The following is a 27,898-nucleotide window of genomic DNA, read 5'->3' on the forward strand; positions in this document are numbered from 1 at the left end:
ACGTGAATATGGATAGTAGCCTTTGACAGAGGATTGAGCTTGAACTAGACCATTGTACATAAGAATTTAATGATATTACTGCTGGTCATTGCCCACTACAGATAGATCGATTTGATTTTTTCCCCTGTCGTTTGACACGCAGCTAGATATATCGTCATATGTTTATATATTTTAAGATAATAAATTAAAATTTCGAAATTTAAAAATTAATTACTCCTTAATAATTTGAGATTCAATTGGTCTTACAGCAAATTAACCTATTTTCATGCTGGATAATGATTTATGGTTGTGACAAAGGGTGTTCCATTAAGGCTTTTTAATATTGCATAAAGATGCATCTAGCTCTTGAATAAATTCCATACTTCCTCGTTCGATTTTTCATTGGAAATATTTATTATTAATTATATTTATGAAACGGTCAAACACCCTTCGTGTTACGGAATGTGGAACGATCAAATATCTTTGTTAGTGGGAGACGTAATGTCGTGCTGTCATGCCACGCTGGCTTGAAAGCACACAATACGCGTCAACTAAAACACTTTAACCCTTTACATATAATTCACTGCATACATTTATTTTAAAAAATGACACAAAACAAAGGGTGAATCGTGAAAGGGTTAAAATTTTTCCTTGATAAAATTCAGTAAAATGCCTTTGCTCAATTTTATGTTGATTTTTATCAAAACAAAAGAACGAATCTCCTTTTCTTTGCGTTTTTATACTTCATTCATCTATTTTTATATTTTATTTTCAATTTAAAAGTAAGTGTCATCGACCGCAGGTTGTTCCAGCGTTAAATTCATACAACATTGTGCAAACAGTGTTTAATTACTTCAAAATTGATCAATTCAAACTTACCTGATCGCAGAATCATTCAGTATCGCAAAAATATGAAGCAATACATGTTTGCATGAACATCCACCGATCGTTCATTCAACACATCTTTCAAAAATATTTTTCCCGCGTGAAAATTTATACAGGCGATAACACTTTTCGTGACAACATTTCCTTCTTTCTCGAAGGAAACTTCTTTTAAAAATGAGGATGCACTTTGCAATTTTTCAATAACAAAAGTCAACAGAACAAAATATTTGCAACATTTAATTGTACATAATTAACCATACAAGAAGACGTCGCACTTTTCATTCAAATAACAGCACTACCGTCGCAATGGAATCTCTGTAATCATTATCCTTTCTTTGAGTTTAATTGATAAATTGACTTTTTTTCGATAATTGATTCTACGTCACAGACTTATTTCAACGAAAGGTCTGACTTCGCGTTGAGAGTTAACCGTGGTCGAGGGCCGACATGTTCGAGGGTTGCGGAAGAACATACCACTTCACGTGGTCGCGAACGGCGCGCATGTGAAGGGGTTGTCCCGTTCGACCCACGATGCGAACCCTGTACATTTGTGTCACGTGTACGTCACGTCACACCGGCCACCCCCTCTACGAGTTCCTCAAGTACATCCACCTTTCTCTCCCAGATCACTGATTTTCACTGAATAATTTGATTAGACGTTTTCATTGTACTTTAAGGGTGGAATTTCAAGGATAGTCTTTTTGATCAAAATATCTCCTATAAAATTCTTAACACTTACTCAATAATTATTTTCTCATTGCTGGAGTTAATAAGAAAATTATTTTAAAATGTCGCCTGTTATTCTGTTGGGGGTTGCATGGCCGATCCCTTTGTATTTTAATTTGTCGCATTCTGCGGTATTTCTTTTTCTTTTCATATGCACTGTCCTTTCCTATAACGTCTCTCTATTACTCATACAAAACTGCTAGTAGAGTAGGTTCCAAACAAGTCTGACATCAAAGTCCCTGACTCCTGATGCACGTAAACGTGTTTAGAAATTAGAATCTAAGCCTTAAACGAAGAAAGTATTAAATTCATGAAAATACTGTAATGTTTCATGCAAAAATTATTCTATAAAAGTAAAATTTTAATTTGACCTAGCATGCACATCGATGCTTAATCCTTAACACATATTCCCATTACAGTCCTATAATTACGCAGCACATTTATATTTCAAGGTTTTTCTAACAGGGTGATTACAAATTACCATAAACATTTTTTTCGCAATGATTTAGCGAAATAGAGGTAGCTTTCACGAAATAACTATTCAAGGTAGATCAAAGAATCAAATAAATTAAAGTACTCCAATTGCTATCGAATTGAAAAAGCTTATATTTCGTGCCTTAACGCAGAATATAAGGTATGTACAAAGAAATGCCGGTTATCGATGTAATACCAAAAGGCAGTCTAACGTCGATGAGTCAGGACTTGAGAAGTCTGGGGCATTAGTAGCAGCCCCTAATAAGAAGGGTTCTTTAACGCGGGGGTCGCGTGATTTGTTTCCTGTACAGAACAAATTTCAACGATAGACATCTTTCGTTCGATTTCCTCGTTAATTATCATCTTTATACGAGATAAGATCTGTATAATTAAAAGTGACCGCATAATTACATGGAAACATTCATTCACGTATTTATACACCCCATCAAAGTCATTTTCATGAAAATTAAGAATACATAATTATTTGGTGTAATAATTTTCCGTTTCTATATTATAATTAAGAATGCGATTCTAAAAACGTACAGGGTGAATGAATAAAAGGTTGAAGATCGTTATAGGGGTGATTTTAGTGAAAACGCTAGTAGGTTATTCTGCAAGCAGTCTGGGCCAGTGAAGGATCGAAAGGAGTGGCACTAGGGAATGATTCGAACACTGGCCAGTCGCTTATACAGCCAGCAAAGATTAGCATAAGGTTGCACGCGAGGCTGACGTTCATGAATACGATAAGGGAGTAGGTGGCCGTTTCCTCGGCTACCTTACCGCGCAACCTACAAGCGGCTGTGCGTACGACTTTTGACTCGTTCACTTTCCGTCCAATAAAACTTACCTACACCCTCGCCATAACTCTTACTTATAAGTAAGATTCTATAGAATTCTATAGAATTTCACGTTTGAAGAAATTTGTGATATAAATACAGGCTGTCTCGTAAGCCTTAAAGACTTGTTAAGTTTCTCTTTTTAAATCAAATTGTTAAATCTTATACAGCCCTTCTCTCAACGCTATATATGACGGCTTCACCACCAAAAGCGGGCCCCTGGCATCGACAGTGGGGGCCCAGACGCCTTTGCACGCGGCTCAAGTAAAAGCCGGCACAGGGTGCGATCCCCGGTGTCGGCCACATGCTAGGCACCCCAGATGGGTACCAAGAGGCAGGGGTGAATGATTCCGGAGTAATATATATAAGGTCCCAGAGCCATCCTTTAGCGCCAGTGTCGGTCGCCGTGGGGTTTTAGTCAGTACTGCCGATGCCTCGGGGTCTCTGACACCCCGGGTGCTATAATGTCGATATGCAAAGAGCATCGCTGCTGCTTCGGGGTCTCTAACACCCCAAGCCATCGGTCATTGCGCCATCTATATAATACTGGTGCAAACTATTCGTTAACTTACCAACTGTCTGAAGTTCAGTCGGTAATTTATTGAGTAGTTTCCGCCGCTTTTGTATAGATGGCGCAGTGGTCGAATTCTCAAAATATATTTTTCGGTCTTGTGCTGATTTTGTCTGACCTGCTGTCAGCAGAAAAAGAAGAAGTTAGGGATTAAATTTAATTCTAAATTTTATGTGTTAAGAAATTTCATATTTATTTACACAACAATCCTATCCAAAAAATAGTACTACAATACGTAAATATGATATTTGTTAATTGGTGTGCAGAGATCATTCATAAATTTATTTTTACTTACATTGAACAAAATATAAACTTCAATTTCTATGAAGATAAGAATGTTCAATAATGACATTCGTTCAGATAATTATTTGTGCTTACCTTAAACATGACATATAACGGAAATAATAGAGAATTTGGTAATATGAAGTACATACTTTCTCGATGTAACATTTAAGATTACTATAAAATAAATATTAAATACAATCTATCCTTTGTACGAAGTGTGACTATTTATGTACACGAATAACTCTAAATTTACACTTCCCTTATGAATCTATAAATATTAATATTTAAATTGTATTTGTTCGAAGTGTTACCGTCGTTGTTCAGTTACAGTTCAGTCGTTTCGATTTTCTTGCCAAGAGGATTGACGATTGTGTTTTGTGTTCTATAAATCGATGAACTTCGATGAAAATCGTTTGGAATGTTTGTTATGCTTTCCATGCTAAAATGAAAATGTTTTATATGAAAATTTCAATTTCTGTTTCACTATATCACATTTTATTATGAAGTTCTTAAGCACCATTTACCTTGAGATGGAAGTTGTTCTTGGCTCAATATAGTACGGTTTATCTTCGTTTCTTTGGTCTGTGTTAGCTTCGTTCATCATCTCTTCGTTGTTTAGGGCATTTTCATCGAGAGAATCTCTCTCAGATGTATGACTAATGGATTCGTCGCTTTTGAACCACTCGTTTTCGTAAGCGTGCATCCATATGGGATTGGAACCCTCGACGCTATGCTTGTTCGTATTAGGAACACGTCCGGGTCCTCTGATAAATTCTGCATCTGACGTACCTTAATTAAGAAATAATTTTTCTTTATAGATCTTTCAATAAAAACCTCGAATAAAACCAAATTATTTGAAAATAATGAATAATTTTCAATTTAAAGACTTTTATTTGGAATAAAATTTGATTTTTTCTGTTATTCAAGATAAAAATTTATTTCTTATTCTCGAATATCTTCGTCCTATTCGAAATTTATGTCAGAAGATTATTTGAAATAATGCCAAACAAATATATATAATGTGTATAATTTTGATAATTACCAAACGGTGAAGCATTAGCTGCTTTTAATTGCCTTCGGAATGAAGCCCTTTGCGAGAGGCACAGGGCTATGCACAAAATTAGCAAAGCTCCCAGAAACAAGGTCAAAGTCAAAAGCCAAAACGTCGTTCCTGCTTGCTCATACTGAACAATCGGCTGATACTGTGCTGGTTGCGTGTCGAGAACATTGAATTCTTTGAACAGGCTATCGAGCTTTTCTATATTTCTGTCCACTAATTCTAGTACTTCGGATACTTCGAGGATGGAATTGTCGCGCCGATTTACAAGGTGCATGTACAAGTCCGTTTTCGTTCGATCGACAGAACCATCATGGTTCTCGTGAATCTTATATTCGTCGATATTCACTATAGCTCCAGTCACGTTTCCTAGTGTTCTAAAATTTTTTGAATATATTGTATATTTATGGATCATTTTCTATAATCTAATGAAAATCTAATATTTAATAACTGTTTAACAAAATCTTCAATTTACTATAAAAGATTACTGTCTTCTATTCAAAATAAGTAATTTCTTAAACTTACTGTCTAAACGTTTCTATTCTATTCCGAACTTCCGGTGGATGCTGTCGCAATACAAAACGAACTCTTTGATCTTCTCTTAATAAATAAATAAACACTCTTGCAGTGTCTTGTAAACCATCTGTATCATTAGCTATCACCTATTCAAATGGAAAGTTAATTAAATGCAAATGTTGTGAAAATTGAAAAAGAGACAAAAGTTATAAAATAGATTTGACATACCATAAAGTCGAAATATCCTTTCATCCCTCTTTGAGGATCAAAATTTAAACTAATAACTCCTGTGAGTTCGTTAACGAGAAAAGGTTGTAATTCAATGTCATCTAATCCTTCGGTCAAAGTCATATGCATCTTGCCTACTTGGTAATAATTAATTACAGCATTATCACCAGCATCTAAATCAATCGCCTGAAACAATCATTTAAATTTCAATTAAATTTCAATTGAATTTTATTAAATGGAATGTTAAGAATTATTATTCACACAGTTAATAATATCTTACCTTGACTTGCATAAATTGGCTGCCAAAGTCAGCTTCCGTGGTAACTCCTCCTGTGAAGATTTTACTAACAAACTTTGGTGGATTATCATTGATATCAGTCACGTCGATAATTACTTTTAACGTAGTGTCGTTTGTTTCATCGAAAAAGGTTTCATTTGCCGGAATAGTATTGCAATCTTCCGTTGCCTTAATAATTAACAAATGTTGTTCCTGTTGCTCTCTGTCCAAAGTTGTGGAGGCCTAAAATAATTATTTATAAATGTAATTAAGAAAAGTTACACAAGGAAAATGAAATGAAAGTGTAAAGAATATCAGAAAATTGTCATAAAGAGTATCAGAACTTACGCTTAATTCGTGTTTAAAGATGTCTAGCGTAAATAGACCGTCCTCGTTTCCGCTGATTATAAAATAACAAACTTGGGTAGGAGGATCGTCGAGTTCATCAACTTCGTCCCTGTCGATAGTTTCGGGAAGTAAAATCTTCTCTGATCCAGGAGGCTGTTCCTCCGTAAAATTAATATTAAAAATGTCTATTAAGAATTGAGGTTCGTAGTCGTTGATATTTCGAACGTAAATAATTAAAACCAGATCCGAACTGAGAGGAGTTGGAGTGCCTAGATCGTACGCTTCCACTCTGATCTATGTAAGTAATAATAATTATTAGTAATAGTAATAAAGTAATAATAATTATGATTACACATTCGGTAATTTTCCTAATGCTTTCAATTAAATTACCTCGTATAATTTTTGAGTTTCTCTATCCAATGGAAGTTTCAGAGAAATAATTCCAGTTTTGTCGTCGATATGAAAAGTTCTCCAATGACCAGCTAAATCTTGCTTCAGACGATAATGAACGTCACCGTTTGGTCCGGTGTCAGCATCTTCCGCTTCAATTTGGATAATTGCTGTTCCAACTGTTACGTTCTGTCAATTTTTACATTGTATCACGATATGCCACAAATACAAATTAAAAATATTTGCAATCAAAAATATTAGAAATTTACCTCTGGCACGCGGATGGTTGTGTTGTGTTGCGGACTGATGAATACCGGAGGATTATCGTTGTAATCGGTAACACAAATGTTTAACACCGATGTGTCTTTATTAGAAGGACTTCCAAGATCTCGAGCTTCCAAGTACAACGAATAATTGCCAAATTTTCCTCGAAGCGAATGTGCCGCTTTTATATTTGCATTCCAATAGTCTGTTTGCTCTAAGATAAATAAACCTATTCAAGAAAACAAAAAATTTAAATTTATATACATACATAGTGGGCATGAAAATTAATTACATGAAATTTGAACGAACCTAATTCATTTCCAGAGAGAATTCTAATTCTCACACGACCATTGGGGGTGGTTGGATCATCCGCATCCTTTACTTTAATGGCGTAAATTAGGTCCTTGATATCGTGGAACTCTGATATGGTGGTGCATGTTGAAGGAATGTCCATTTTTGGTGGATTATCATTAACATCTATTACTGTAACCCTTGAAAAAAATTTTCATTTTTAAATTAATTTTCTTAAATATAGGTAGAATTCTTTAGTCTTCCGCGAATCATATGCGTTAAATTAACTCCAGTCGTTTTAAAATTACTATATTTTAGAAATTGACAGAAATTAATTTTTATTTATTTGAATCTTATATTATAAATTGATGAAACACGAATAATATTCAAGTTAACATTAATCCCGCATGGTTTAGGAAACGACTTTTATTCACCTGGTCCACGAAAGATTAATTATCAATATTCAGAATAATTTAACTTACTGAATTTGTTTAAAAGCGTTTCTTGATTCACCAGCCGTGTAACCGAACTGATAGTTATCCCAAGCTTCTATGACTAGAACATAGTTTTGTTTAGTCTCCCAATCAATGGAGTCTGCTACGGTTAGAGCACCAGTTTCTGGATGAATGGCAAACGTTCCCTGCATCATCAAATTATTTTTACGCATAAGGTATCAAAGAATGATTAATAATATTCCTGCTCACCTGAGATGACATTCTATCCAATAAATAAGTAATCTTTCCATAGTCTCCGCTATCAGGATCATTAGCCTGAATAGTAGCTACCTCGGTACCAATTTTCGCGTTCTCCATAACCATTAAGTTACTGATATCAGTTATAAAATATGGATTATTGTCGTTTTCATCTAATATCTGGACGTACACCTCTGATAAGCTTGATCTAAAAATTATAAACATAATAATATTGTTGTTTATAGCAGTTTTTGTTCTCCAAATATAAAGATGGCTATTTTGACAGGTTTTATAATAAAGTTTCATGTGTGATTTTACCTTGGAGGTATTCCTGAATCAGTGGCTCTAACTGTTAGATTAAGCCAGGAATATTGTTCTCTATCGATTTTATTCGCGACGACCATTTCTCCTGTTTCGGAATCAAGGTGCACTAGATCTGCCAATTCTTTTGGACTTTCCAATAAATACGTAATACTACGATTTTTATCAGCATCATCAGCTACGATGTTAACAATGTTGACACCATTTTTACTATTCTCAGTCACTGATCGTCTGTAAAATGGTCTCCGGAATCTTGGATTGTTGTCGTTTTCATCTTCGATTATTATGTTCAATGTAGCTGAAATTATAATTAAATGTTATAATTTTTGGCAAATATAAATTTTCAGTTAAAACAAAAAGGCACCGAATCCTCTATTATATTCTTTTTAATAAATACCAACCGAATGCGGTTTGTACTTCTTTAATCGCAGCTAAATCTTCAACCACCAAACCTAGTCTTATCGTCTCCACCCTTTCTCTGTCTATTAGTTTAACTACTCGAAGGAGACCATCGAGAGCGTTCAATTCTAAAGCGGAAAGGTAATCATATTCTTGAATCTTAATCAAAGTTCCTTCCTCGTTTCTTGCCTCCGATGAATTTGGATCGATGCGATAACGCAGAACCGGTGCTATGTCGGGGTCGTTAGCGACAACGCGATGCACATAAGCTCCAACCTGATAACAAAAGGAAATTAATAAACTATGGTTTAAACTCTCGACGAGTAAAATTACAGAAAGAACACTGCACTATGCAATCTGGAATAAATAACATGGCAATTTATTTTTGTATGAAATACAAAAGCTATGGGGGGTTAAATTTATTCAAGGGGTTCAATCCCTATTATAAATAAAAATTAAAAATTAAATAATTCCTATATTCAAATAAAGAAAATACCTGCGTATTTTCCCGGATGGTAACTGTACCAGGATCAATAAAAACCGGTGGTTTATTATTAACATCCACAATGGTAATATTAACAAGAACTTCCGCAGTTCTCTGTATTTCCGTTCCACTGTCAATCGCAAGGACGTTTAAATTATAGCGAATAGTTTTCGGCGATGTGAGATCTGGATCTAAATTCGAGCCAGGTGCGACTCTAATCACACCTGTCTCCGGGCTGATCACGAATTTATCGCCTGCACCGCTCTGAATTCGATAGACTATTTTATTATTTGGCGAGGATAAGTCTTTATCCCAAGCTCTAACCTGCGACAAAAATTTCATTTTTTATTTCATTTTTCTGATACAAAATTTTGTAATACTTTTTTTATTAGGACGTACTTGAACTACGCTCGTTCCACCGGGTAAGTCTTCAGGAATGCTTCTCTTGTACAAGGTTCTTTCGAATGCGGGTGGATTATCATTAACATCCTTCAGATAAATAATTAATGGCGCGTCTGAACTCAAGCTTGGCGTACCCATATCCCTAGCTCTCACTGTTAATTTCAATTGACGGACGGATGTTTCTTTGTGCCCTTGACTAATAGGTAGTGCTTCATAATCTAATGGTGTCATTGGGCTAATTATTCCTCGTTTTGAGTCGATACTAAAATTCCTCGAAAGTTCACCTAATATCAAACCATACACCACTTCACTGTTCTTGGTGCCTGTTAAAAAGATGATTATAATTAATTATTACTAAGCTTGTAAATATGATCATTTAGGAAATAATTGAATAATGAAATTAACAGACCATTTAAATCAATGTCAAAGGCTTCGACGATTAATGGTGACTCGAAATGATCCTCGTTTTCCAGCAACACTGCTTCGTATTTCTTTTGTAAAAATATAGGGGCGTTGTCGTTCACATCGTTTATATTCACTATTAGTTGAACCGTGTTACGATTACCTTTGCCAAGATCGTCTCTTGCTTCGACGGTTAAGTAATGTCTGGATACCAGCTCTCGATCGAAACTTGGACCAGGTTCTTTAACTGTGATTACACCTGTTACAGGGTCCATTGATAATCTAGAACGTAGAAATTACATAAAATTAGAAATAGAAAATAATTCTTCCTATAACGAGATTTTCCTCTATTCATAATTTTGATAAAGCAGGGGTGAAATAAAAATTGCATGAAACGTGAAATTATTATTATTGTTATATTATGACGTGTTAAATTACTCATATATTATTTAACTTACGCGTGTGCAATGCTGCCCCCAAGATTCGTGTATCGGATTCCACGTGTACCAAGATTACCACTATCTTCATCTAAAGCCTGAACCCATGCCACTGTTGTTCCAACAGCACAATTTTCCGGTATCGATACTTCGTAAATGTTTTCAGTGAACTCTGGATAATTATCGTTTTGATCTTTTATAAAAACTATTACTGGTACTCTACTGAGTTTTGGTGCCACTGATACTACCTCTTTTGCAATTAACGTGAAATTCACCTCTGGAAGTATGAAATACACTTTTAAATAAATGTAAATTATAAAAGATACCAAAGTTGAACATTATTTCAAATAATCTTCTGATACATATTTTTAATAAGCAATTGTTTCTTTGAATGAAAATTTATTTAAAATAAAATTTGATTTTTCCTGTTATTTTGAAATAACCAATTGAGTTTTTAATTATTTTAATTATTCGAATAAGTAAATAATTTATTTCTTATTTATTTAGCTAACATTTGTGTCAAAAAATTATTTCGAATAAGCCTAACTCTGTAAGATATTAAATGATTTATTTGCATACCTGATCTTTCCTCAAAATCAAGTTTGCTAGAATTTTTGACACGAATTAAAAAAGGAGCTTCATTAATCCCCCTCGATGGTGTAACATCAAATATTCCATCGTCGCCTTCAATAAACATTCTAAAAGTACCATTTGTTCCCTAAAAGAATAAAGAACATTTTTTATACAAAATTTTTTTGAGACAGCCTGTATATTTATTTAAACGTGGAGAACTACAAGAAAGAGAAACGAGCGAGTTTATCAATGATCCCACGAAGTTGAATAACTTCTGCATTTCTCACCAAGTCATGATCGTAGACTTCCGGTATCGCATCTCCGATGAAATTAACAGGGGTATTGTACGGCGCATTTTCATTGATCTCGGCGCGATATCGCGTGCTTCGAAACTTGGGCGTTTCGTCGTTCACGTCCGTAAGAATAATCGTAACTTCGGTGGAAACCGACGGTGCAGGTACGATTTTCGACACTTCCCTCACTGTAATTTCCAGAATAAAAGTCCCGTCCGCATTTTCCTCCGCCTCTCTGTCGAGTTGGGCCGTGGTGAACACCAAACCGGAAGTGGCGTCTATGTCGAACAAATACCTTGGTCCCTGAGTTATACTGTAAGTCACTTTATTGTTTATCCCCTTGTCACCGTCTACAGCACGCACTATAACATATTTCAAATATTTTTAATTATAAAATAATCCTGATCTTTTATTATAAAATAAATTTGAAGACTCTGATAAAAATTTCAGATCAAATTTTAAAATTATATTGCGATATTTATTTATAATAAATTTTTTGGATCATTTTATAATATATTTTTCTCTGTTTAATGAAACTTATACTTTTATAAGTAGACCAACCTTGAAGAACAGACGTGCCTATCCTAACATTTTCACTGATGCGGGCAACAGGCGTCATGGTAATAAATTCTGGAGGTTGGTCTTCGACATCTTGCACTTTAACGAGGATCGCAGTTGTTCCAGTGTTTACCTGAATTAATGAACAGTCGAGATAAATACAAAAATACTAATTTATTGATAGTAACAATGAAACATATCCTTCAAATATTTTACAGAAATTAGTTAGTCGTAAAGATAATTTCTATGAAACTATGAGGGCTCTATCTTGCACCCTCGTGTTCGAACCAACCTTTTCATTTATTGCTCGATCAATAGCCAAAATTCTCAGTTGATAGAGATACTTCTTTTCGTAATCTAGACGACCAACAAGACGGACGACACCTTTTCCATTGACAGTGGAGACACTGAACACGTCGTTATCTCCGTCGAGTTCTTGCAGGTAATAAACTACTTGTCCGTGCGCTCCTAAGTCCGCATCAGTCGCTTCGACTGTCGTTAAAATGCCCGGTCCTGAATCCTCGCGCACGGTTAAGGAAGTCGGATGCGGTCGAAAAATTGGCACGTTGTCGTTAACATCTTCCACTAACAATAGCAAGCTTTGCGTGATGAAGTTTCCTTCGCCGAGTCTTCCGTCCGTCAGAGTCAGAACCAACGCGTATTCATCCCTTGTCTGAACAAATATCAGCAATGTAATTTTCAGAAAAATTTTTATTTTTCTAAATTCTACACTTAGGTCTGGAATTTACAAGAGATATTTTTACTATTTTTGAAAAGTAGCACTCCTAGTCTCCTTTCTAAGAACGGTCAGAGAAGGTATGTTACAAGCAGACCACTTTGTTGCTTATAGAACATATAGAACAGCATCATCATTTGCTCTATTATATGGATATCTCAGTTTCTATTACGAAGCATCGAACCAATAATCACGAAACATATCGTGCTGTTTAGTAGGGAATTCGTTCGCACGCAAATTGAAGAGAAACGATGATTACAAAATAGCAAGTTCCACGAAGAGATCCATTTCAGATCACAAATTATTAGTTTCTTTTGCTCGTAGTCGAGTTTCTCTTTAATGCCTTCGATGTTACAATGATCGGATATATTATAAGTGAAAGATATTCAAAAAGTAAAGATCACTCGTGCGAGATGCATCGAGAAACGATCTCTTCTTGCCGCCGTAATAATATAGAGAAAGACAAACATTTTCTAGGCTATTTTCTATAGCAAAGTGAACATAGTGTTTAAGGTGTGCTATTTAATATATCAACTGTTCATTTATTTTCAAGTGTATAATTTTTAATAATAGAAACTTTCTTCTATTTTTCCTCGATTGTTAAAAGGGATTGAGAAATTTCAAAATATTTAGGGCAATTTCGTGCGCTCGGCATCGTGGACGAGTGGATGGAATCATTGGGACGAAATAGACCGTCCCGAGGACGAATTACCTCTCTGTCCAGCAATTTGTTCAGGTAAATATTGGCCTGGTTCGGACTAAAATTCTCGACCCGAATCACGTCGCTGTCAGGTTGATCTCTAACACCGAACGTCAGGCTGTCACCGTCAGGATCGGCGCCGCGAAGCTTGTAAATTAAACTGCCTGCAACAGAAACCAGTCGACACGAATCGCAACACAATGTACATCGGCGAACAAAGGGGGTAATTAGTTCAAATTTGCAGAAATGATGACTGCACCGTAGACAGTGAGCGCAGATGTGCAGTTACCGAAAGAATATTCGATTCAAAAGAGGGTAATACTATTTTTTTATTTTCTACATGACGGATTCTAAGCGATGGATAATAGAAAGCGAAACATATTAGTTGTAAATTTGATTAATCAATTAAACATGAGCTTGCTCGTAGTGTACTGCAGAAATAATTGAATTGAATGCTGAAAAAGGCAATTAAGATCTATAATCAACAACAGGGTTAATTAAGAGAACAAATAATTAGTATGATATGCGAAGCCATAAAATTCCACGTATATCGTTCTTTCCCATGTATTATTTATACGTTTGCTTCGAATGGTTCCCAAAAATAACTAACAAGAAATATACAATTATTATTAAAAATTCTTCAATTCATTTTTTTTTAATTTAATAAGTTATTGATTTAATTGTATCATTAAAGTTCCGATGCTGTGACGAAATATAGCAATGCTAACCATTTAAGAACGTTAATGATGATAAAATCAAAGATTTATAGTCTGGATTCTTAAGTCTAGAGTTTGCTGACCGTAAAATACACCTTTTAATTTTTCAGTCGTTTCAATTATCTCTTAAATTTAATTCTGTCTGTCACTAATTTGACGCGTTACATAATATTAAAGCAATAGGAAGTTTATTAAGACGAAAGAATCTTATCTTAGAAAATAATATAATGTAATTCTTATGAATTTCTCGTTCCAAATTATTCCACGTTAGTTGTTTCTATGCGTTGTATGGATTCATATTTTTCAATCACTTATTATACAAATATTTTTAAGTGTGCTCTAAAATAAAAAACAAGGTTCAACGTGTCCTTACCAACTGGTGTATCAGGACCTTCCTTCAGCCTAAGAATGATTTCCGTTTGTCCATCGATAAGGAAACGCGGTGGATTGTTCCTGGCATCGCAGTTCGCCAAAAGGCAAGCGAATATAAAAACGAGCCATTCGGGCTTAAATCTTCGTCTCTTGTACGAGCGTAACAGCCACGAAAACGTGGTGATTGGCTTTGTTGAGGTCATCTTACTGGCAAAATTTGCTTAATTGACATGATTACTTTCTTTCGTCGGATCAGCGTATCTGTTCTGTAGATAATTGCGATGCTTGCATCGATAACGTAATGGATCCTTGAACAAAAAGAAAGAAAATATTTCTTTAACGTTGCATAATGAAGCAAACATTCTTCTTCTATTGGAAAATTAGGTTTTAAAGGCACAAAATAATGGAATTTCTTCGACAGATCAAAAGAAAAGAGCGTAAAAAAGAATATATCATACTTTTTGCAGGATTTTTTTAATTGCAGCATTTAAATCGATTAACACGGTTCACAACGCGCTACTTTCGAGCTCTTGTCACTTTCACCCTCATATAACTCGTCAACATGTGATTTTACTCGTTGAGACCGTGTTCGAGGAATTGAAACGAGTTCCCGTCGTGTGTCTTCTACTTAATTAGTCCAACTGTGCAACGTTTGAGACAAGTCCTCTCTGAGAACGCTATAATTGTCCGTGCAGAGAAAACGAGCCGGGAGAAGATGAAGAATCGAGGTAAAGCGTATTTGTACATCCTGCTAAAAAGGTAACTCGGCCAGAAGGAAAGCGCGAGTAAACCGATTACGAAAAGAAAAAGGTTATAGATTTTCTCGTCGTAAAAGAGCTGATTTCTCCGCTGCGGTGAAAATTCGTCCATGAATCAGTACGATTTTCTCGAGTTTGCTCAGGGAAACGTGGAGGCGTTTTAATCATAGTTGTTGATATACAATTTCTCTTCTATTCGCAGATCGTGGTTTTGATTTGAAATTAAAAAAAGAAAATTCGTATTTCAGTCGGGTATTTCTAATGTTATTATTTGAAAATATAAAAAATATCCATTCATTTGAAATAATAATTCAATGTTCAAAAAGTGTATCGGTAATAGATTATACTGGTATTATTCAATGCAATAAATATATAATATATAAAACATTTTTTATAATGTTAATTCATTAGGGATAAAGTGATAACAAGGTATAAATAACTTAACAATTCCGTTATTAACTCGCTTCGTTTACTTTCGCGATGCTTTATTTATGAATCATTTGCTCAAGCACATTATAGTGTAATTAAAACGTTCTACCTTGCGTAAAGTTTATACTATTACAATGATATAATACAGTTATGTTAATAATTTCACTTAACACTCGCGCAGTCATTGATATGTCTTTTTATATACATTGTTCAGTTTTATTTCATTCGTTTTTTAAACGAATTTTCTGCAGTAGTAATTGTTCAATGTCAAGATTGTCAAGTGCCGGGAGCGACCAGAAGGACAATTAAATTAAAGTGAAAGCTGACCGGAAGTCACCGTTCGTTTCCCACGATGTCGATGTTATACCACATAACCGTAATAGCGAGGTGAAAAACAAAATCAATTTCCGAGAAGATACTTTATAATGTAGATCACACGCCTTATTTTTCTTTTTTCAAATCTCAATCTCTGTTACGGATGATCTGTTCTATTCTCCTTTCAATCGTTTGAATTTATTTGAAGAATCATTTGATCTGAATTTCTAAATATTAAAAAAAAGATCAGCAGAATTTTTTTTGTTTTCTTGTTTCTTTCTTTAGCTTTCGTTTCGACATCTCTTATACGCAATAGTTCTTTCGCAACGAAACAGATTATTTATTTAAAACGACTTCCTGAACCTATCCATTGTAGACGCTTCCTTGGTACACATAAATATTATACAAATTATTTTGATAAATCACAGCTGTACCGTTTTTACAACTTCCTTTAAGATTTATCGGGTAATTGTAAGATTAACAGAATGTCACGGTTGAAAAAATTTTGATTGAAACTGATAACTAACTGACATGAGTAGACGAGGAGTTCAATTAATGAAATCTTCTGTTAAGATAAATGAAAGGAAATACACATTACTTGCACTTCAAGAAAGGGATTTTGAAATAAATGAATAGTAAGAAAATAATAAGCAATGCTATGCTACCATATTTTGTGTATAACTTAATAAAAGTGCTCCTTAATAAAAGAAGTTGGGTGATGCTTAACACCAGAACTACCAAAGGGATCAAAATGATTTATTTCAAGTTTCTTATTTTGAATTATAAAATTTATTAAAATATGCGTTGATTTTTGTTCAGATAAAGAATTACTGTACATGCTAGTTTATGTTTCATTCTGTATTTATTTATTTTTTAAATTTATTTTATTTTACATTGAACCCTGGTAGTTCTAAGCATTCCTAAATTCATCAATTTTTCAGTAACATAAAATATTTTGAAAAATTCGATAATTTTTTATTTCTTAGAAATACCCCCTTCAGGGGACCAAAGGCGAGAAATTATCGAGCGATTACTATACTTTGAAGATGATTTCAGTTTTTAAAAAATGCAACAGAGAAAAATGTCTAATTGCTTTTGGATCAGACTAGATACGTACGATCCCAAGGGAAGTTTATCCCTGAACAATAAACGCGGATCGATATCAATCGGAAAGATCGAGTACAATGGGAGATTGAATAGAAACAAAAGGTGTTCGACGGTTGTTGAACCAAGCAGACTTCATTAAAGCTTCGTTCACTGGTTTCTACACGGTGGTTATTCGTTCGCTTTTGGTAGACAAGAGCATCCGGCCGTGGTCAGTGGTCTGCAAGGCCGATGCCCGGAAACCAGATAGTTAAGCGAGATTACGAAACATCATTAATTCAGTCTCGAAGAGCATCTAGATTACGGAAGAAGTCGTGACCGAGATGACCAAGTGTTTTTTCAAATTACAGTTTGTAACTCGACCACTTTTTCTTGCTAACATCGCGTGATAATTATTAATACATCAAAGGGAGCGTAGAAGTTGTGATAATACTACCCCTTTTCTTCATCTGAATTATGATTTATTTTTGACGTACAAAATTGGTGTTTTTATAATTGTGTATTATTTAGACGTTTGCAATAATTAATCGTGGAGAAGCCGTTGTGTATTTTCATTTTTACTTTTTATGGTACTAGAACCAAATGACTGGATTCTGTGCCAAGGTTATTTTATTTATCATCCAAGATAGCAAGGAATTATTACTTGATAGGACACACGACAAAGCGCTTTCGAACGATGCAACAAACGATTAAGGTAATTGCAGGTTTGAATGCACGTGCGAAGGTGTTTCACCCGGATGGTTCGACACTTCAGGAACACTCGGGAATATATGCCGTGTAGTGTTCCTCTTGCTAACAGAGTGTGTCGGCCACGCTCTTGACTTTTAAAGCTGCTAAATAATAGGAGACCATGTTGAAGGTTCCTTGTTTTTCGAAGGACCCAAAGAGTATCGTAAAAATTGAAATTACAATAAATCGACTACAGTTCAAAACTCTAAGAATATAAATTTTATGGTAATAATAATGAAACTAAATCAATCCAAAAATAGAATTTAAATTCAAAACCTTCAACATTGTTAGAAACTTAATTACTGTGCTTGCAATTAAGGAAAGCAATTAACGTCTATTAAAAGACAATAATTACATTTAAGAAAATGAAGAAACGAGGAATGTTTCCATTTGAATTTCCAGACAAACATTGCTCGTAATTAATGGTACACCATGTTGTTAACCCGCGAGGCAAGGACATCCTTTGTCTGTTTCACTTGGTGAGAGAACAGAGGAAGTTTTTATGCATGGTGGTCCGTCGAAAATAGACAGTAAGGTCGTGTTTCAAATGGGGGATACTTAGAGGTGCGTGACGTCATTTCCTACACCTGCCATGCATGCTTCCGAATGATAACACCGCACGGGGTACACCCCATGCAACCGTCTGTTACCCAGCCCACCCCATATACAATGTAGTTGCGTGACGGTGTTCCTCGCATCGTCGATACCTGCGCGATCGTTCCCCATTGAAATGCACATACACCGATGCTAAATTGCTACTTACGATGGTAATTGTTTCAACTCGTCCCGGGAAACAGAAATTTTCATTTTTGATCACGGTTTACAGTTAGGAAAACCTTTACCATCGTGCTTGCAATGCACTATGATTTTCAGCTTGCTTCTTAATTATGATAGATACATAAAATTAAACATTAATTTATATTTACTTCCATGAAAATAAGAGTGTTCCATAGGGTGCTTATGAAAAGAATATTTTTATTTTGTCATGAGGCACCCTCAATATAATACGTTAACCCTTTCGGTCACGAATTATTTTTTCTTAAAATAAATTGAGGCTTTGCTAAGCAGTTCTTTGAATTAAATTATTATTTTTCAATCGTATAAAATATCAAATAGAATAGAAAAATATCTATGGTTGTAATCATATGAGGAGAACGTTTACAAATGGTAAAATTTACCGAATTTAGATGTAGCAACCATTTATGTAGTATGTCATATGAGGACAGCATCAGCGAAAGGGTTAATGTATTCGTATGGAATACTTATGTAAGCTGTCAAAAACATTTGTATATGTGTATCTTTATTATGGAAGGTATCAGTTACATTATCTCGGTTACATCTATAGTATTACATTTCCTAAAGGGACAGGTTATCGACTAAAAAGACTACTTATGCAGATAGTTTGCAAAACGACTAGTATACACTGAGAAATTGAAACTCACGTTCGATTCTAAATGCCGATGGCAATTTACAAGAAATGTATGTAGAAAACAACTTCTACTGAATCGTTGCCTTCCCTGTTCCTTACACCTTACATAGTTACACTGCCCGAAGGAAAGACTTGAAAACATTTGTGTTATCCAAGTAATAGGAAACACTTGGACAAATTACTCGCCATTTGACGCAATTGAAACTTTTTCAAATGTTCACGAGCTTAAAATGCTAACATTCTGTTGAACAACCTTGCAATTTTTAAAGTATTTAAATTGTCTTAGCGAAGAAAATTACGTTGCTTCGTGTATTCAATGATATAAATCAAAATTTATGAAAGATCTTTTACAGCAATTTCCTTCTTCCTTTTCATAAATTACAGAATTGTTAAAAAACATAATCTTAACTACTCTTACTATTTACATTCGTAACTAAATTATTTAAATAATTCTTGCGTGCCTTTAGAAATAGCGGAAACAAATCTTTTTGAATGCAAAATAAGTTTCTGTAAACTCACTATTAATCTGATGTTTAGTGTATTCATAAAAGCTAACTGTATAAGCTACATTGTACAAAAGTACTCTTATGGAACATAATTACAAATGCTTGTATACCACTTTGTTATCTTATTTTTATTTCAATTGCATTATAGTGGACTCTCTGTTAGCCCTCGGACCATGGACCATGGAGAGAGCCATAATTTTAAATTCCAAACTGTTTCTTTAAAAATTTTTCTTGCCATATATGAAAATCCTTCGTATAAAAATAACACATTTAATTTTGGGTCATGAGTGGTTAATTAATCCTGGCAATAATAGAACCACCGATCATTAGTCTATCTTAGACAAAAATCCTAGTTGCATCATTGCTTCTGTGCCATTTAGTTCATACTACACTTTGCATTATAACAATAAGATCATTATCAAAGAAAAAGTACATAAAAATTTTAATACATTCCGTGAGAACGAAGTGCAGGTATGAAGGAAGCACTTTGCAAAAATAATTACAAGACATCTAGATAATTTTCTGTTATAAATGAAGGAGAGAAATGAAGTTTCGCAATATCATTGTGCTATGTGGCACAGGCGAAAAGTGATTACTGTGCCATCCTTACAGATTGCATCACGATTATTAGTCGTTAATTGTTAATGGTGGTATCATGAAAAAAATTGAGGACACTGGTAATCACGTTCGATTTCTACAGCATCGGTATGACGATTTAATGTTGTACTCCATGCTTCTTCCACGTTCACATTTTGCAATATTCAAACATTTAAAAAAATACAAAAAACTTTTTCTTATATTTAGGATAGAAATTTGCTATGCCATTTTAAAGTTACAGGGTTGCATGGAGGATTAAATTGCAAAATATCGTCAATCAAATGCTGTAATTAATTTTTTCTAATTTTACTGTAGAATAGAAAATCGTCTTTTGAAAATATCCAAACCACAACTTCAATCTCATATTAAACTTCGAAGGGTAATTTAAGGCGTCGAGTTTTAATTGCTCATCAGAAAACTTATGAAATTCTGCACTTATATGATTCGTCGAATCGTTGCTCACGATAGGCACGTTACCTGTCGCTGTCACGATTTCAAACTACTGTCAAACTTTCCAATGATCACGAACTTCGGCAAATTTCTACGATATCAATGAAATAACGCATACAAAAATTTCAGAGATTTGAAGAAATAATACTCACGGTTCCCATAAAATTCTGTACGATGCAATACTTCATCATATTCTTCTGCAATTTTCATGTATTTTTACAAACATTATTTTTTCTAATCGTTGCACTCTCTGATGTCTTATTTGAACCAATTCTTTTGTTACAAAATCACGTCTCAGAAATCACTCTGTAATAAATTGTTCTTTCTAAACTTTCACTAGCAATACGTCACTTCATTTAAAGCACACAAGTTATTTCACTTTCGTAACTGTTTAAGAAACAATCTTGAATGAAGTTAGATGGTTTTTGTAATACGTTTTGTTAAGGACGAGGAAGATTTTATTTCTAATGACTCGTTTTAAGGGTACGTGTGATGTGTCGGTGTGGTGATAAAACGTGGAGCAGGGTGTTCACCTGGACAGGTGAGCTCGCGGCGGTATACTGAACGTTCGCCTATGGCGATAAGCTCGGTTTACCTATGCCAGTACATCACCCTCCTACCTTAGGCGTCAGAAATTGAAGAGCTCGAACAAATGGAAACGCTTCTACAAATATACCCATTAAATAAACAATTTTATTTGAAATTTTCTCTTCTCCTTAACACCATTTAGAAATTAATAATTATTCATAGTTAGACCCATTCTTTATTATTTATTACTCTTTAACATTTGTAGATAAAAATAACAAGCATAATCAAAATTATTATTGGGCCACTTGTTACAGATACATTTTTTCTATTTTTTCCATTTTTTCTTTCAATTTAATAAACACTTAAATCATTTTAATAGTTGTAGCTTCGATAAAAATATTGAAAATTATCAGTGAACCACTGGTTGAAGATACCTTTAATTCAAAGATCGAAGGTATACTCGTTTATCGATCGGCGATCGTGAGATTTATCGAGTGATCGAGTCGGTCACCTGTTCAGACGGGCTCACGACAACGAACTGAAGGCAGAAGTAAGAAAGGCGTGGGGAGATCGGTGGCCGGTGTTCGTTCTGCGGTGTGAGCACTGACCGTACACAGAATACCACAAAACGTACGGTTGTTCGAAGTTAAATTCAGCCCATCGTGTTCTCCGAGCCGTGCACCGACGGATTTCCCCTCTTTCCATCCTTTGGTCACCTGTGCTTGGACACTCGTCCAGGGGATTATACTTGTGGGAAAGGTGGGGAACAGAAATTCGTGATACCCGCGCGAAATCGATCATGCTCTTCGATCGTAAAAGTAGGCTGAACGAAAATGATATCACGGTTTCGAGAGAAATGAAGGCCAATTGAGACACGAATCGTGAACGAAACGATTGAATCGTTCTGTGCAATATATACTTGGGAAATATTAAAATAAAATGTTTTTTACGAAATAAAGAGATATTGCAAAATATTCAATTCCTAGATCAATGAATTTGAAACAATGAAGAGAAATAAGTGCAGCTAACTGAGAATTATGGAAATTGGTTAATTGTAAAGTAAAATGTATTTAAAAGTATTACCTTGTAAAAGTAGAGTTTCTATTTTCTTCTTCAAAATATTCATTGACCTTGTTTCGGTCTGGGATAGCGTAGGTGGGTTAAATAATTTAGTCGTTTGTCTAGTGAATCTCTTTATTCTCGATACTGTCTCGAGGAAGACTCAAGCACGAATGAATGTATCATCGCGCTTTGACACGGCTGTCGCCGCTCGCTATTAATCCGAACATTTGAGCTAAGGGATTATCCCTGCATCAAGTACAATGCCAACTCTGCCGGTTTCACCGGTAGCCTAGCGGCCCCGGAAAGATTTCTCTTTCCGTGCACGCATTGACCTTCATGAACTCAGGACCCTGCTCCTGGCGAGGTCGGAAACGGCCTCAGGTCGACACCTGCGTCAACCCTAGCACATGGGGGACTTAACGGCCACAGAAAATTCTAGGGTTTTCCGCGAACGCTGGGCTACACCGTTGAAAGTTAGCACGCTTCTGTCTTTTATCGGTTCATCCCATAAATGATCAAACACTCGTGTCTCCAGCTGTCCTCGAATCATACTCATAGGTAATCATTTACATTTTTTCTACATTTAATTTCACAAAGGTAAAGCAAGCGAAGTTAAATCTATGATGGAAAAATGGCACACCATCGTAAATTCCACGTTTCATGACCTACACTAAGTTGTTCAAATCAAGCAAAATAAACTTTCATTACAATTAAATTCAATAAAACACACCAAGTTGGGCAAATCAAACAAAATTGAACAAATTAAATTGCGTTCTCGCGTTACAGACCTACATATTTTAGATAGAATGATAATGAGCGGTCATTTTTATATAGGAATTGTATGAGATTTATTGCATTTTCTGTTTCGTTTAGCTTGCAGTTCTTACAATTAGATTTTTCCATCCGATAGGAGGAGATTTATAAGTTATAAGTTGTAATTTATAGACTTCTATTGCACTATTTTATACGTCTGTTAAAGTAAGCTGAAAATATGGCACAATTCTTATTCTTTTACATTTCTTCATTTTAAAGAAATGCGCGCTTTTAAGACCATACCAGTGGTGTTATCTGACGCAGAATGGCGAAACTAACTGAACAGGGAATTACTCTTTTCCATCGACCGTTTTGTGTCGTGCAGTTTCTTCAATCACCGTCCTGAATCGTAGAGTGCGCAACAAAACAATGGCTAAAATGAGATTTGAAGTTACGTCGGTATTTCAGAACATATACCTCGTCAGTAGGTATATTTTTAATATTAATATCGTCAAAATCAAATTTTTGAGAATTTTTGCTTCCCCTATAATTTCATTTCACCCCAAAGAAGCCTGCTTTGCTCGATTCTGTACCTCATTTTCAGTCTATCAAATTACTTCAGAATAACATGATATGCTCTTTTCCTATTGTTCAAATTAAATAAGTAAAACATCTTTATTAAAAAATATAGACTAGTTATCAAAATTTCTTGATCACCCTTTAATCAAAGCGTGCAAGAGCAGCTTTTCAACCTCGCGAAGTCCAGTATGATAAAAGAGAAATACAAAAATAAGAGAAGTAGATTATGATTGATATTTTAATTACTTGTTAATGGGATTAACATGATCGGAATTAATGGTTACACGTATGTACATTTAAGATAACGAACAGATTTTATTTAAAGCAGACAGGTCGGTCTTTCTTTCCGTAGAACTTGTTTTCTACTCAGACATTACGTGATGTTACTGTAAGTGCTTCTTTACTCGAAAAGTACGTGCATACGTATTCAAAGAGGACTGACCTTACGTACCCCTTCATGTATCTGAAGATGAAGTAACTGTACGTGATTTTTATTTGTAACATGTTCACAATGAATCTCCTGTACCTATTATTCTTGAATGTCCCATGTACTTACTTACACGTAACGTAACTGTCTAAAAGACTGAATTTTTCTTCGTAAGCGCTACGTTTCACGTAGCTCGGTTCTTTATTTTTTTCTTAAATATGAAACAGAAAACCGTAAATGGCTTCTCATTTCAAGAAATATAGTTTCTTGAATATTACAAAATCAGTTTCTCAAATAAAAAATAATATTTAGGTGAAGTTGATCAATAATTGCATGATAATTGCATGAATGTCTACAGTCTATTATAGTAATAAGCTTAAAAGTGTAGTTACAGCTGATCATTTACAAAACGAGTAATTAGATCTTCGTCAGGACTAACTGTGACGTTGATATTGAATAACAGTATTACATCAGTTGACTCAGTCCGAGTGTCATGTTGTTCAATATATCATTTGAGTCTGATGAAGCTGGCTGCAATATTGGCAAAACGCCCACAAATATCGTTGCGCGTGCTTGTCCTCGGAAAGCTCGGATTAAGTGACAGCAACAGCTACGAAAAATTTGTCCCTTAATACGTAAATGTACGATCTCAAATCAAAGTTATATTCGCCTAATATAAAGAACTTTTCTAATCTTCGGAATTGGAGAAAACAAAACTTTCGAAGAACAGAAATTTCATTCTACATTTCGATCTTGCTTTTGCACGATATATCATCCCTTATCGTTTACATCGCGATTTTCAATACACTCCGTGGATGTAATTCGTATAAGTATCTTTTATAGAGAGTTTAAGAACTGCAAGGATGTTTTCATGGAAATCTAAGTACAGAAACGATGCTTCGTATGATAATTTTACGATGATGAAGTTTTTCATTCAGTCACTCGTAAAACGCAGTCGTGCAATGATGCATTTCTTTGAGTGACTCGTGGAAATCGGACAAATCTGATTGGACGTCGAGTCATTAAGTACCAATGACATATTTATTCATTTCGAATAGCAATCGTACATGTACCCGTGTCAGGGATCCTCCTTTCTATTACCCGATTTTTTCTGATAATCCAGCGACAACGACGTGATCCTGGCAATCATGAAATCCAACTCGTAGACCTTGGTAACTCTTATATGGAATGCCAAGCAGAAGAAAGTATCTGAGAAATTCAGTGATATTCATCTAGAGAAGAAACTCGTTCCCGTGGGCGGAATATGAATGAGATGTCAAGAATGACCTAAAGAAAAAGATCTTTAAAGTCTTTCTTTACCCCCGTCTAGGATTTCATTGAAACGGAATTGAATGAATTCAATGCCCACGCTGTTTCTCCAAATGTTCCATTACGCAACTTATGTACACGAATTATACGCATCTACATGAATTATGGAAGTTTATTCCCTTTTTATTCCCTATCTGCCTGTCAATAATGTCAATCAGATCAGAATTTCTAATGAATTTGATACGATGCTGAGTAAAATATCATAGCGTTTCTGTGACATAGTGATGAAGAATAAAAGAAAAAAGTATGTTAAATCCACTAAAACAAATAATGATGAATTCATATTAATATGGGATGCGAATCGGTCCTCTTCAAAGCCTCCAGATTCTGATGAACCATTTTGTATACCTGAACATAATTAGTGCCATTTCGGATGTACTTGCAGTATACTTAGATCTCCTCCTTCATTACGATCCTTTGATGTCACAGTCTCATTTCATCTCGAATACCAATTAGCCGTACCTACAGAGGCTTCAAGCATAATTCCTTCCCGATATTCCCTATTTATCCAGTTTCCTGAGCTTTTGTGGCCGCCGTGCAGTGAAAAAGAAGAAGAAAAAAAAAAAATGAAAGATGAGCGTTACCAAAAAGAGCTCGTTGGTACACCAGAAGGAGTAGCAGGTCGAATGAAAAAAACCACGCTGGACATCCTTTCTTCCAATGCATAAGCGTGCCTTCGTACAGGTATTAACCTCCCTCTCTTTTCCCTCAGCCTCTTTGTCCAACGCGTGTACGCTCTGGCTATAGTCATCGGATTCTCTTTTAGGGACCGTGCTAAGACTGCCAGATTAAAGTATATAACCGGTTCGCAGCTGCAGCCAGACTGGAGACTGGGCATCGGCCGGCAACCAACAACCACACACCATGGCACATCTCCAGGCATACACTATGGCGCCAGGGGCGGACTCACCGCGCTAGCTGCACATCGAACGTGTGCATTTCGAAAGTTTAATCCCATCAACCTTACCGATCGATCGATTCGATCTTGCGGTGTATGTGCGATCAGTCGCGATAAAATGCGCTTCAGGATAGAATCAAGTCCAACCTGTGCTTACAAATATAAGTCACTTCACAGTTCAATAATTGTAATTAACTTGGATGTTGAAACAATGTATGTGCAACAAAATTTCTACTGGTTGTGGAAAGAACAGGTTCAGAAAGGTCAAAGTTCACAAAGATATTGGTACCTCCTTAATTAATGATTTGTAATTTTGATACCAGCTGCATAAGATGTTGGAGATGTAACCTTCCTTTAATTAAAAGGAAGTTTTCATTTAGAAAAGGAAGAAATGTTCTGGATTAATCTTCTGGTAGATTTTTCTTGAATTTCTCTTGCACCTGAAGGAAATAGTGGGAGGCTCCACCCCTTCCTTAATCAAGAGAAGCTTATTTTGCACCCCAATGTACAAAGAGGAATATAACTGCAATGCATCAGAATGAAAGCTGCATAATTATGATTTTAAAATAGAAATTCCACACACGACAAAAAGTATTTTAACAAATACTACAGTAATTTATTTAATGAATACAATATCATTTATACCAAATATTATAAAAATATAAGCAAATAACAAATGAAATACAACATTTTATTAAGTTGCACTCAAGGAAGTGACTTAGAGAAGAAATGAAAAGAAAGCACCATATTCAAAACGGTAGCTAATTAGTCTTCTCTTTCGGCCAAATGTTAACTGATCGACTGCCCGCGGCCACCAAAGGGTACTAGAATCGTAACGAAAGTGAAGAGTAAAAAAAGAAATGAATGAAGGAATAAGAGAATCGTCGAAGGACTTCGAAGAGAGGTCGCCAGCCGAACTTTACGAACGAGCTCGTTGCAAAGCTGGTCGCGATAAACGTGTACAACGTTGTAAGCGATGAAGGACACGAGAATGCACGGTGGTTATCGTCGACACATTAGCATGCTCGCTTACGGAGATAATCGTGCGTGCTGCTTCTCGGCTCGTTATGTTTAATGGTCGACGTGGACAGAACGAGCTTGACCCATGATGATGGAATGAAAAGCAAAGCCCGATGAAACGTTGTATCGACATGTGAGAACCGATCGAATTATCGTCACATGTCGTTCCTTTTTTCTTGTACTATAATCGTTAAATGTTGCAAAGATCTTTGGTGACCAGCATCATAATTTCAGTATAGGTAATTGAATAAATGAAAGAGGGGGAAAAAATGAAGGAAAATTCTAAGTGACATTAACGTCGTATTATTTATGCAAGATACCAAGGATTATCTTGTAATTTAACATGTCGAACTTGGTGGGGTCTTCGATGACCGATATTATGATTTTAATAATTGAATATCTGAAAGAAAATTCTGAGTGACGTTAATCCTTGGGAAGCGAATCTTTTAAATTATGGTCATTTCAATCCATAATTGAAGCATCATTATATGTAGTATAATTTGAGGAACTAAGATAGCTATCCTTCAGTAATTTTCAGAAACGCCACAGTAAGGAGCTTATTATTTAAAACTTAATATTTTTTATTAGTATCAGTATAAAGTTAAAGAACTAAAGATAATTGATAATTGATAACTTTTCCACCGCATATTCAATTTTCCTTCATCTTCATTATTTTTTTTTTTTGAAACAAAACTTGCTAGTCTCGCGATACGTGATCATTCATTTAGATAGCAGATTCATTTTTATAACTTCATAACATGCAGCACCCTGAA

General features: G+C 35.1%; 1 protein-coding gene across 1 annotated transcript; it reads right to left on the reverse strand.

Annotated features, from left to right (window-relative positions):
* Positions 1-3,740: 3,740 nt before the first annotated feature.
* On the reverse strand, positions 3,741-21,202 carry LOC114871993 (cadherin-23). The gene is made up of 25 exons (XM_029178672.2): positions 20,682-21,202; positions 14,214-14,520; positions 13,137-13,288; positions 11,981-12,361; positions 11,692-11,821; positions 11,125-11,492; positions 10,844-10,982; positions 10,286-10,541; positions 9,835-10,109; positions 9,423-9,748; positions 9,036-9,347; positions 8,542-8,815; positions 8,138-8,438; positions 7,832-8,027; positions 7,610-7,767; positions 7,146-7,327; positions 6,842-7,065; positions 6,573-6,761; positions 6,183-6,476; positions 5,838-6,077; positions 5,558-5,743; positions 5,339-5,475; positions 4,799-5,190; positions 4,281-4,545; positions 3,741-4,195 (listed from the first exon to the last, which is right to left on the reverse strand). Exons 2-25 carry the CDS (start codon positions 14,413-14,415, stop codon positions 4,081-4,083), a joined length of 5,694 nt encoding a protein of 1,897 aa, XP_029034505.2. The 5' UTR covers positions 14,416-14,520; positions 20,682-21,202; the 3' UTR covers positions 3,741-4,080.
* Between the last annotated feature and the right edge of the window lie 6,696 nt (positions 21,203-27,898).

This window comes from Osmia bicornis, chromosome 3 (assembly GCF_907164935.1).
Source record: "Osmia bicornis bicornis chromosome 3, iOsmBic2.1, whole genome shotgun sequence".
Taxonomy (NCBI): Eukaryota; Metazoa; Arthropoda; class Insecta; order Hymenoptera; family Megachilidae; genus Osmia; species Osmia bicornis.

Excerpts from the sequence above, each read along its gene's own strand:
- LOC114871993 (XM_029178672.2), bottom strand. The coding sequence starts at position 14,415 with ATGACCTCAACAAAGCCAATCACCACGTTTTCGTGGCTGTTACGCTCG. Across the intron at positions 6,078-6,182 it reads TCTTTAAACACGAATTAAGC|GCCTCCACAACTTTGGACAG; the intron begins GTAAGTTCTGAT and ends TAATTATTTTAG. Across the intron at positions 5,191-5,338 it reads AGAATAGAAACGTTTAGACA|AACACTAGGAAACGTGACTG; the intron begins GTAAGTTTAAGA and ends AAAAAATTTTAG.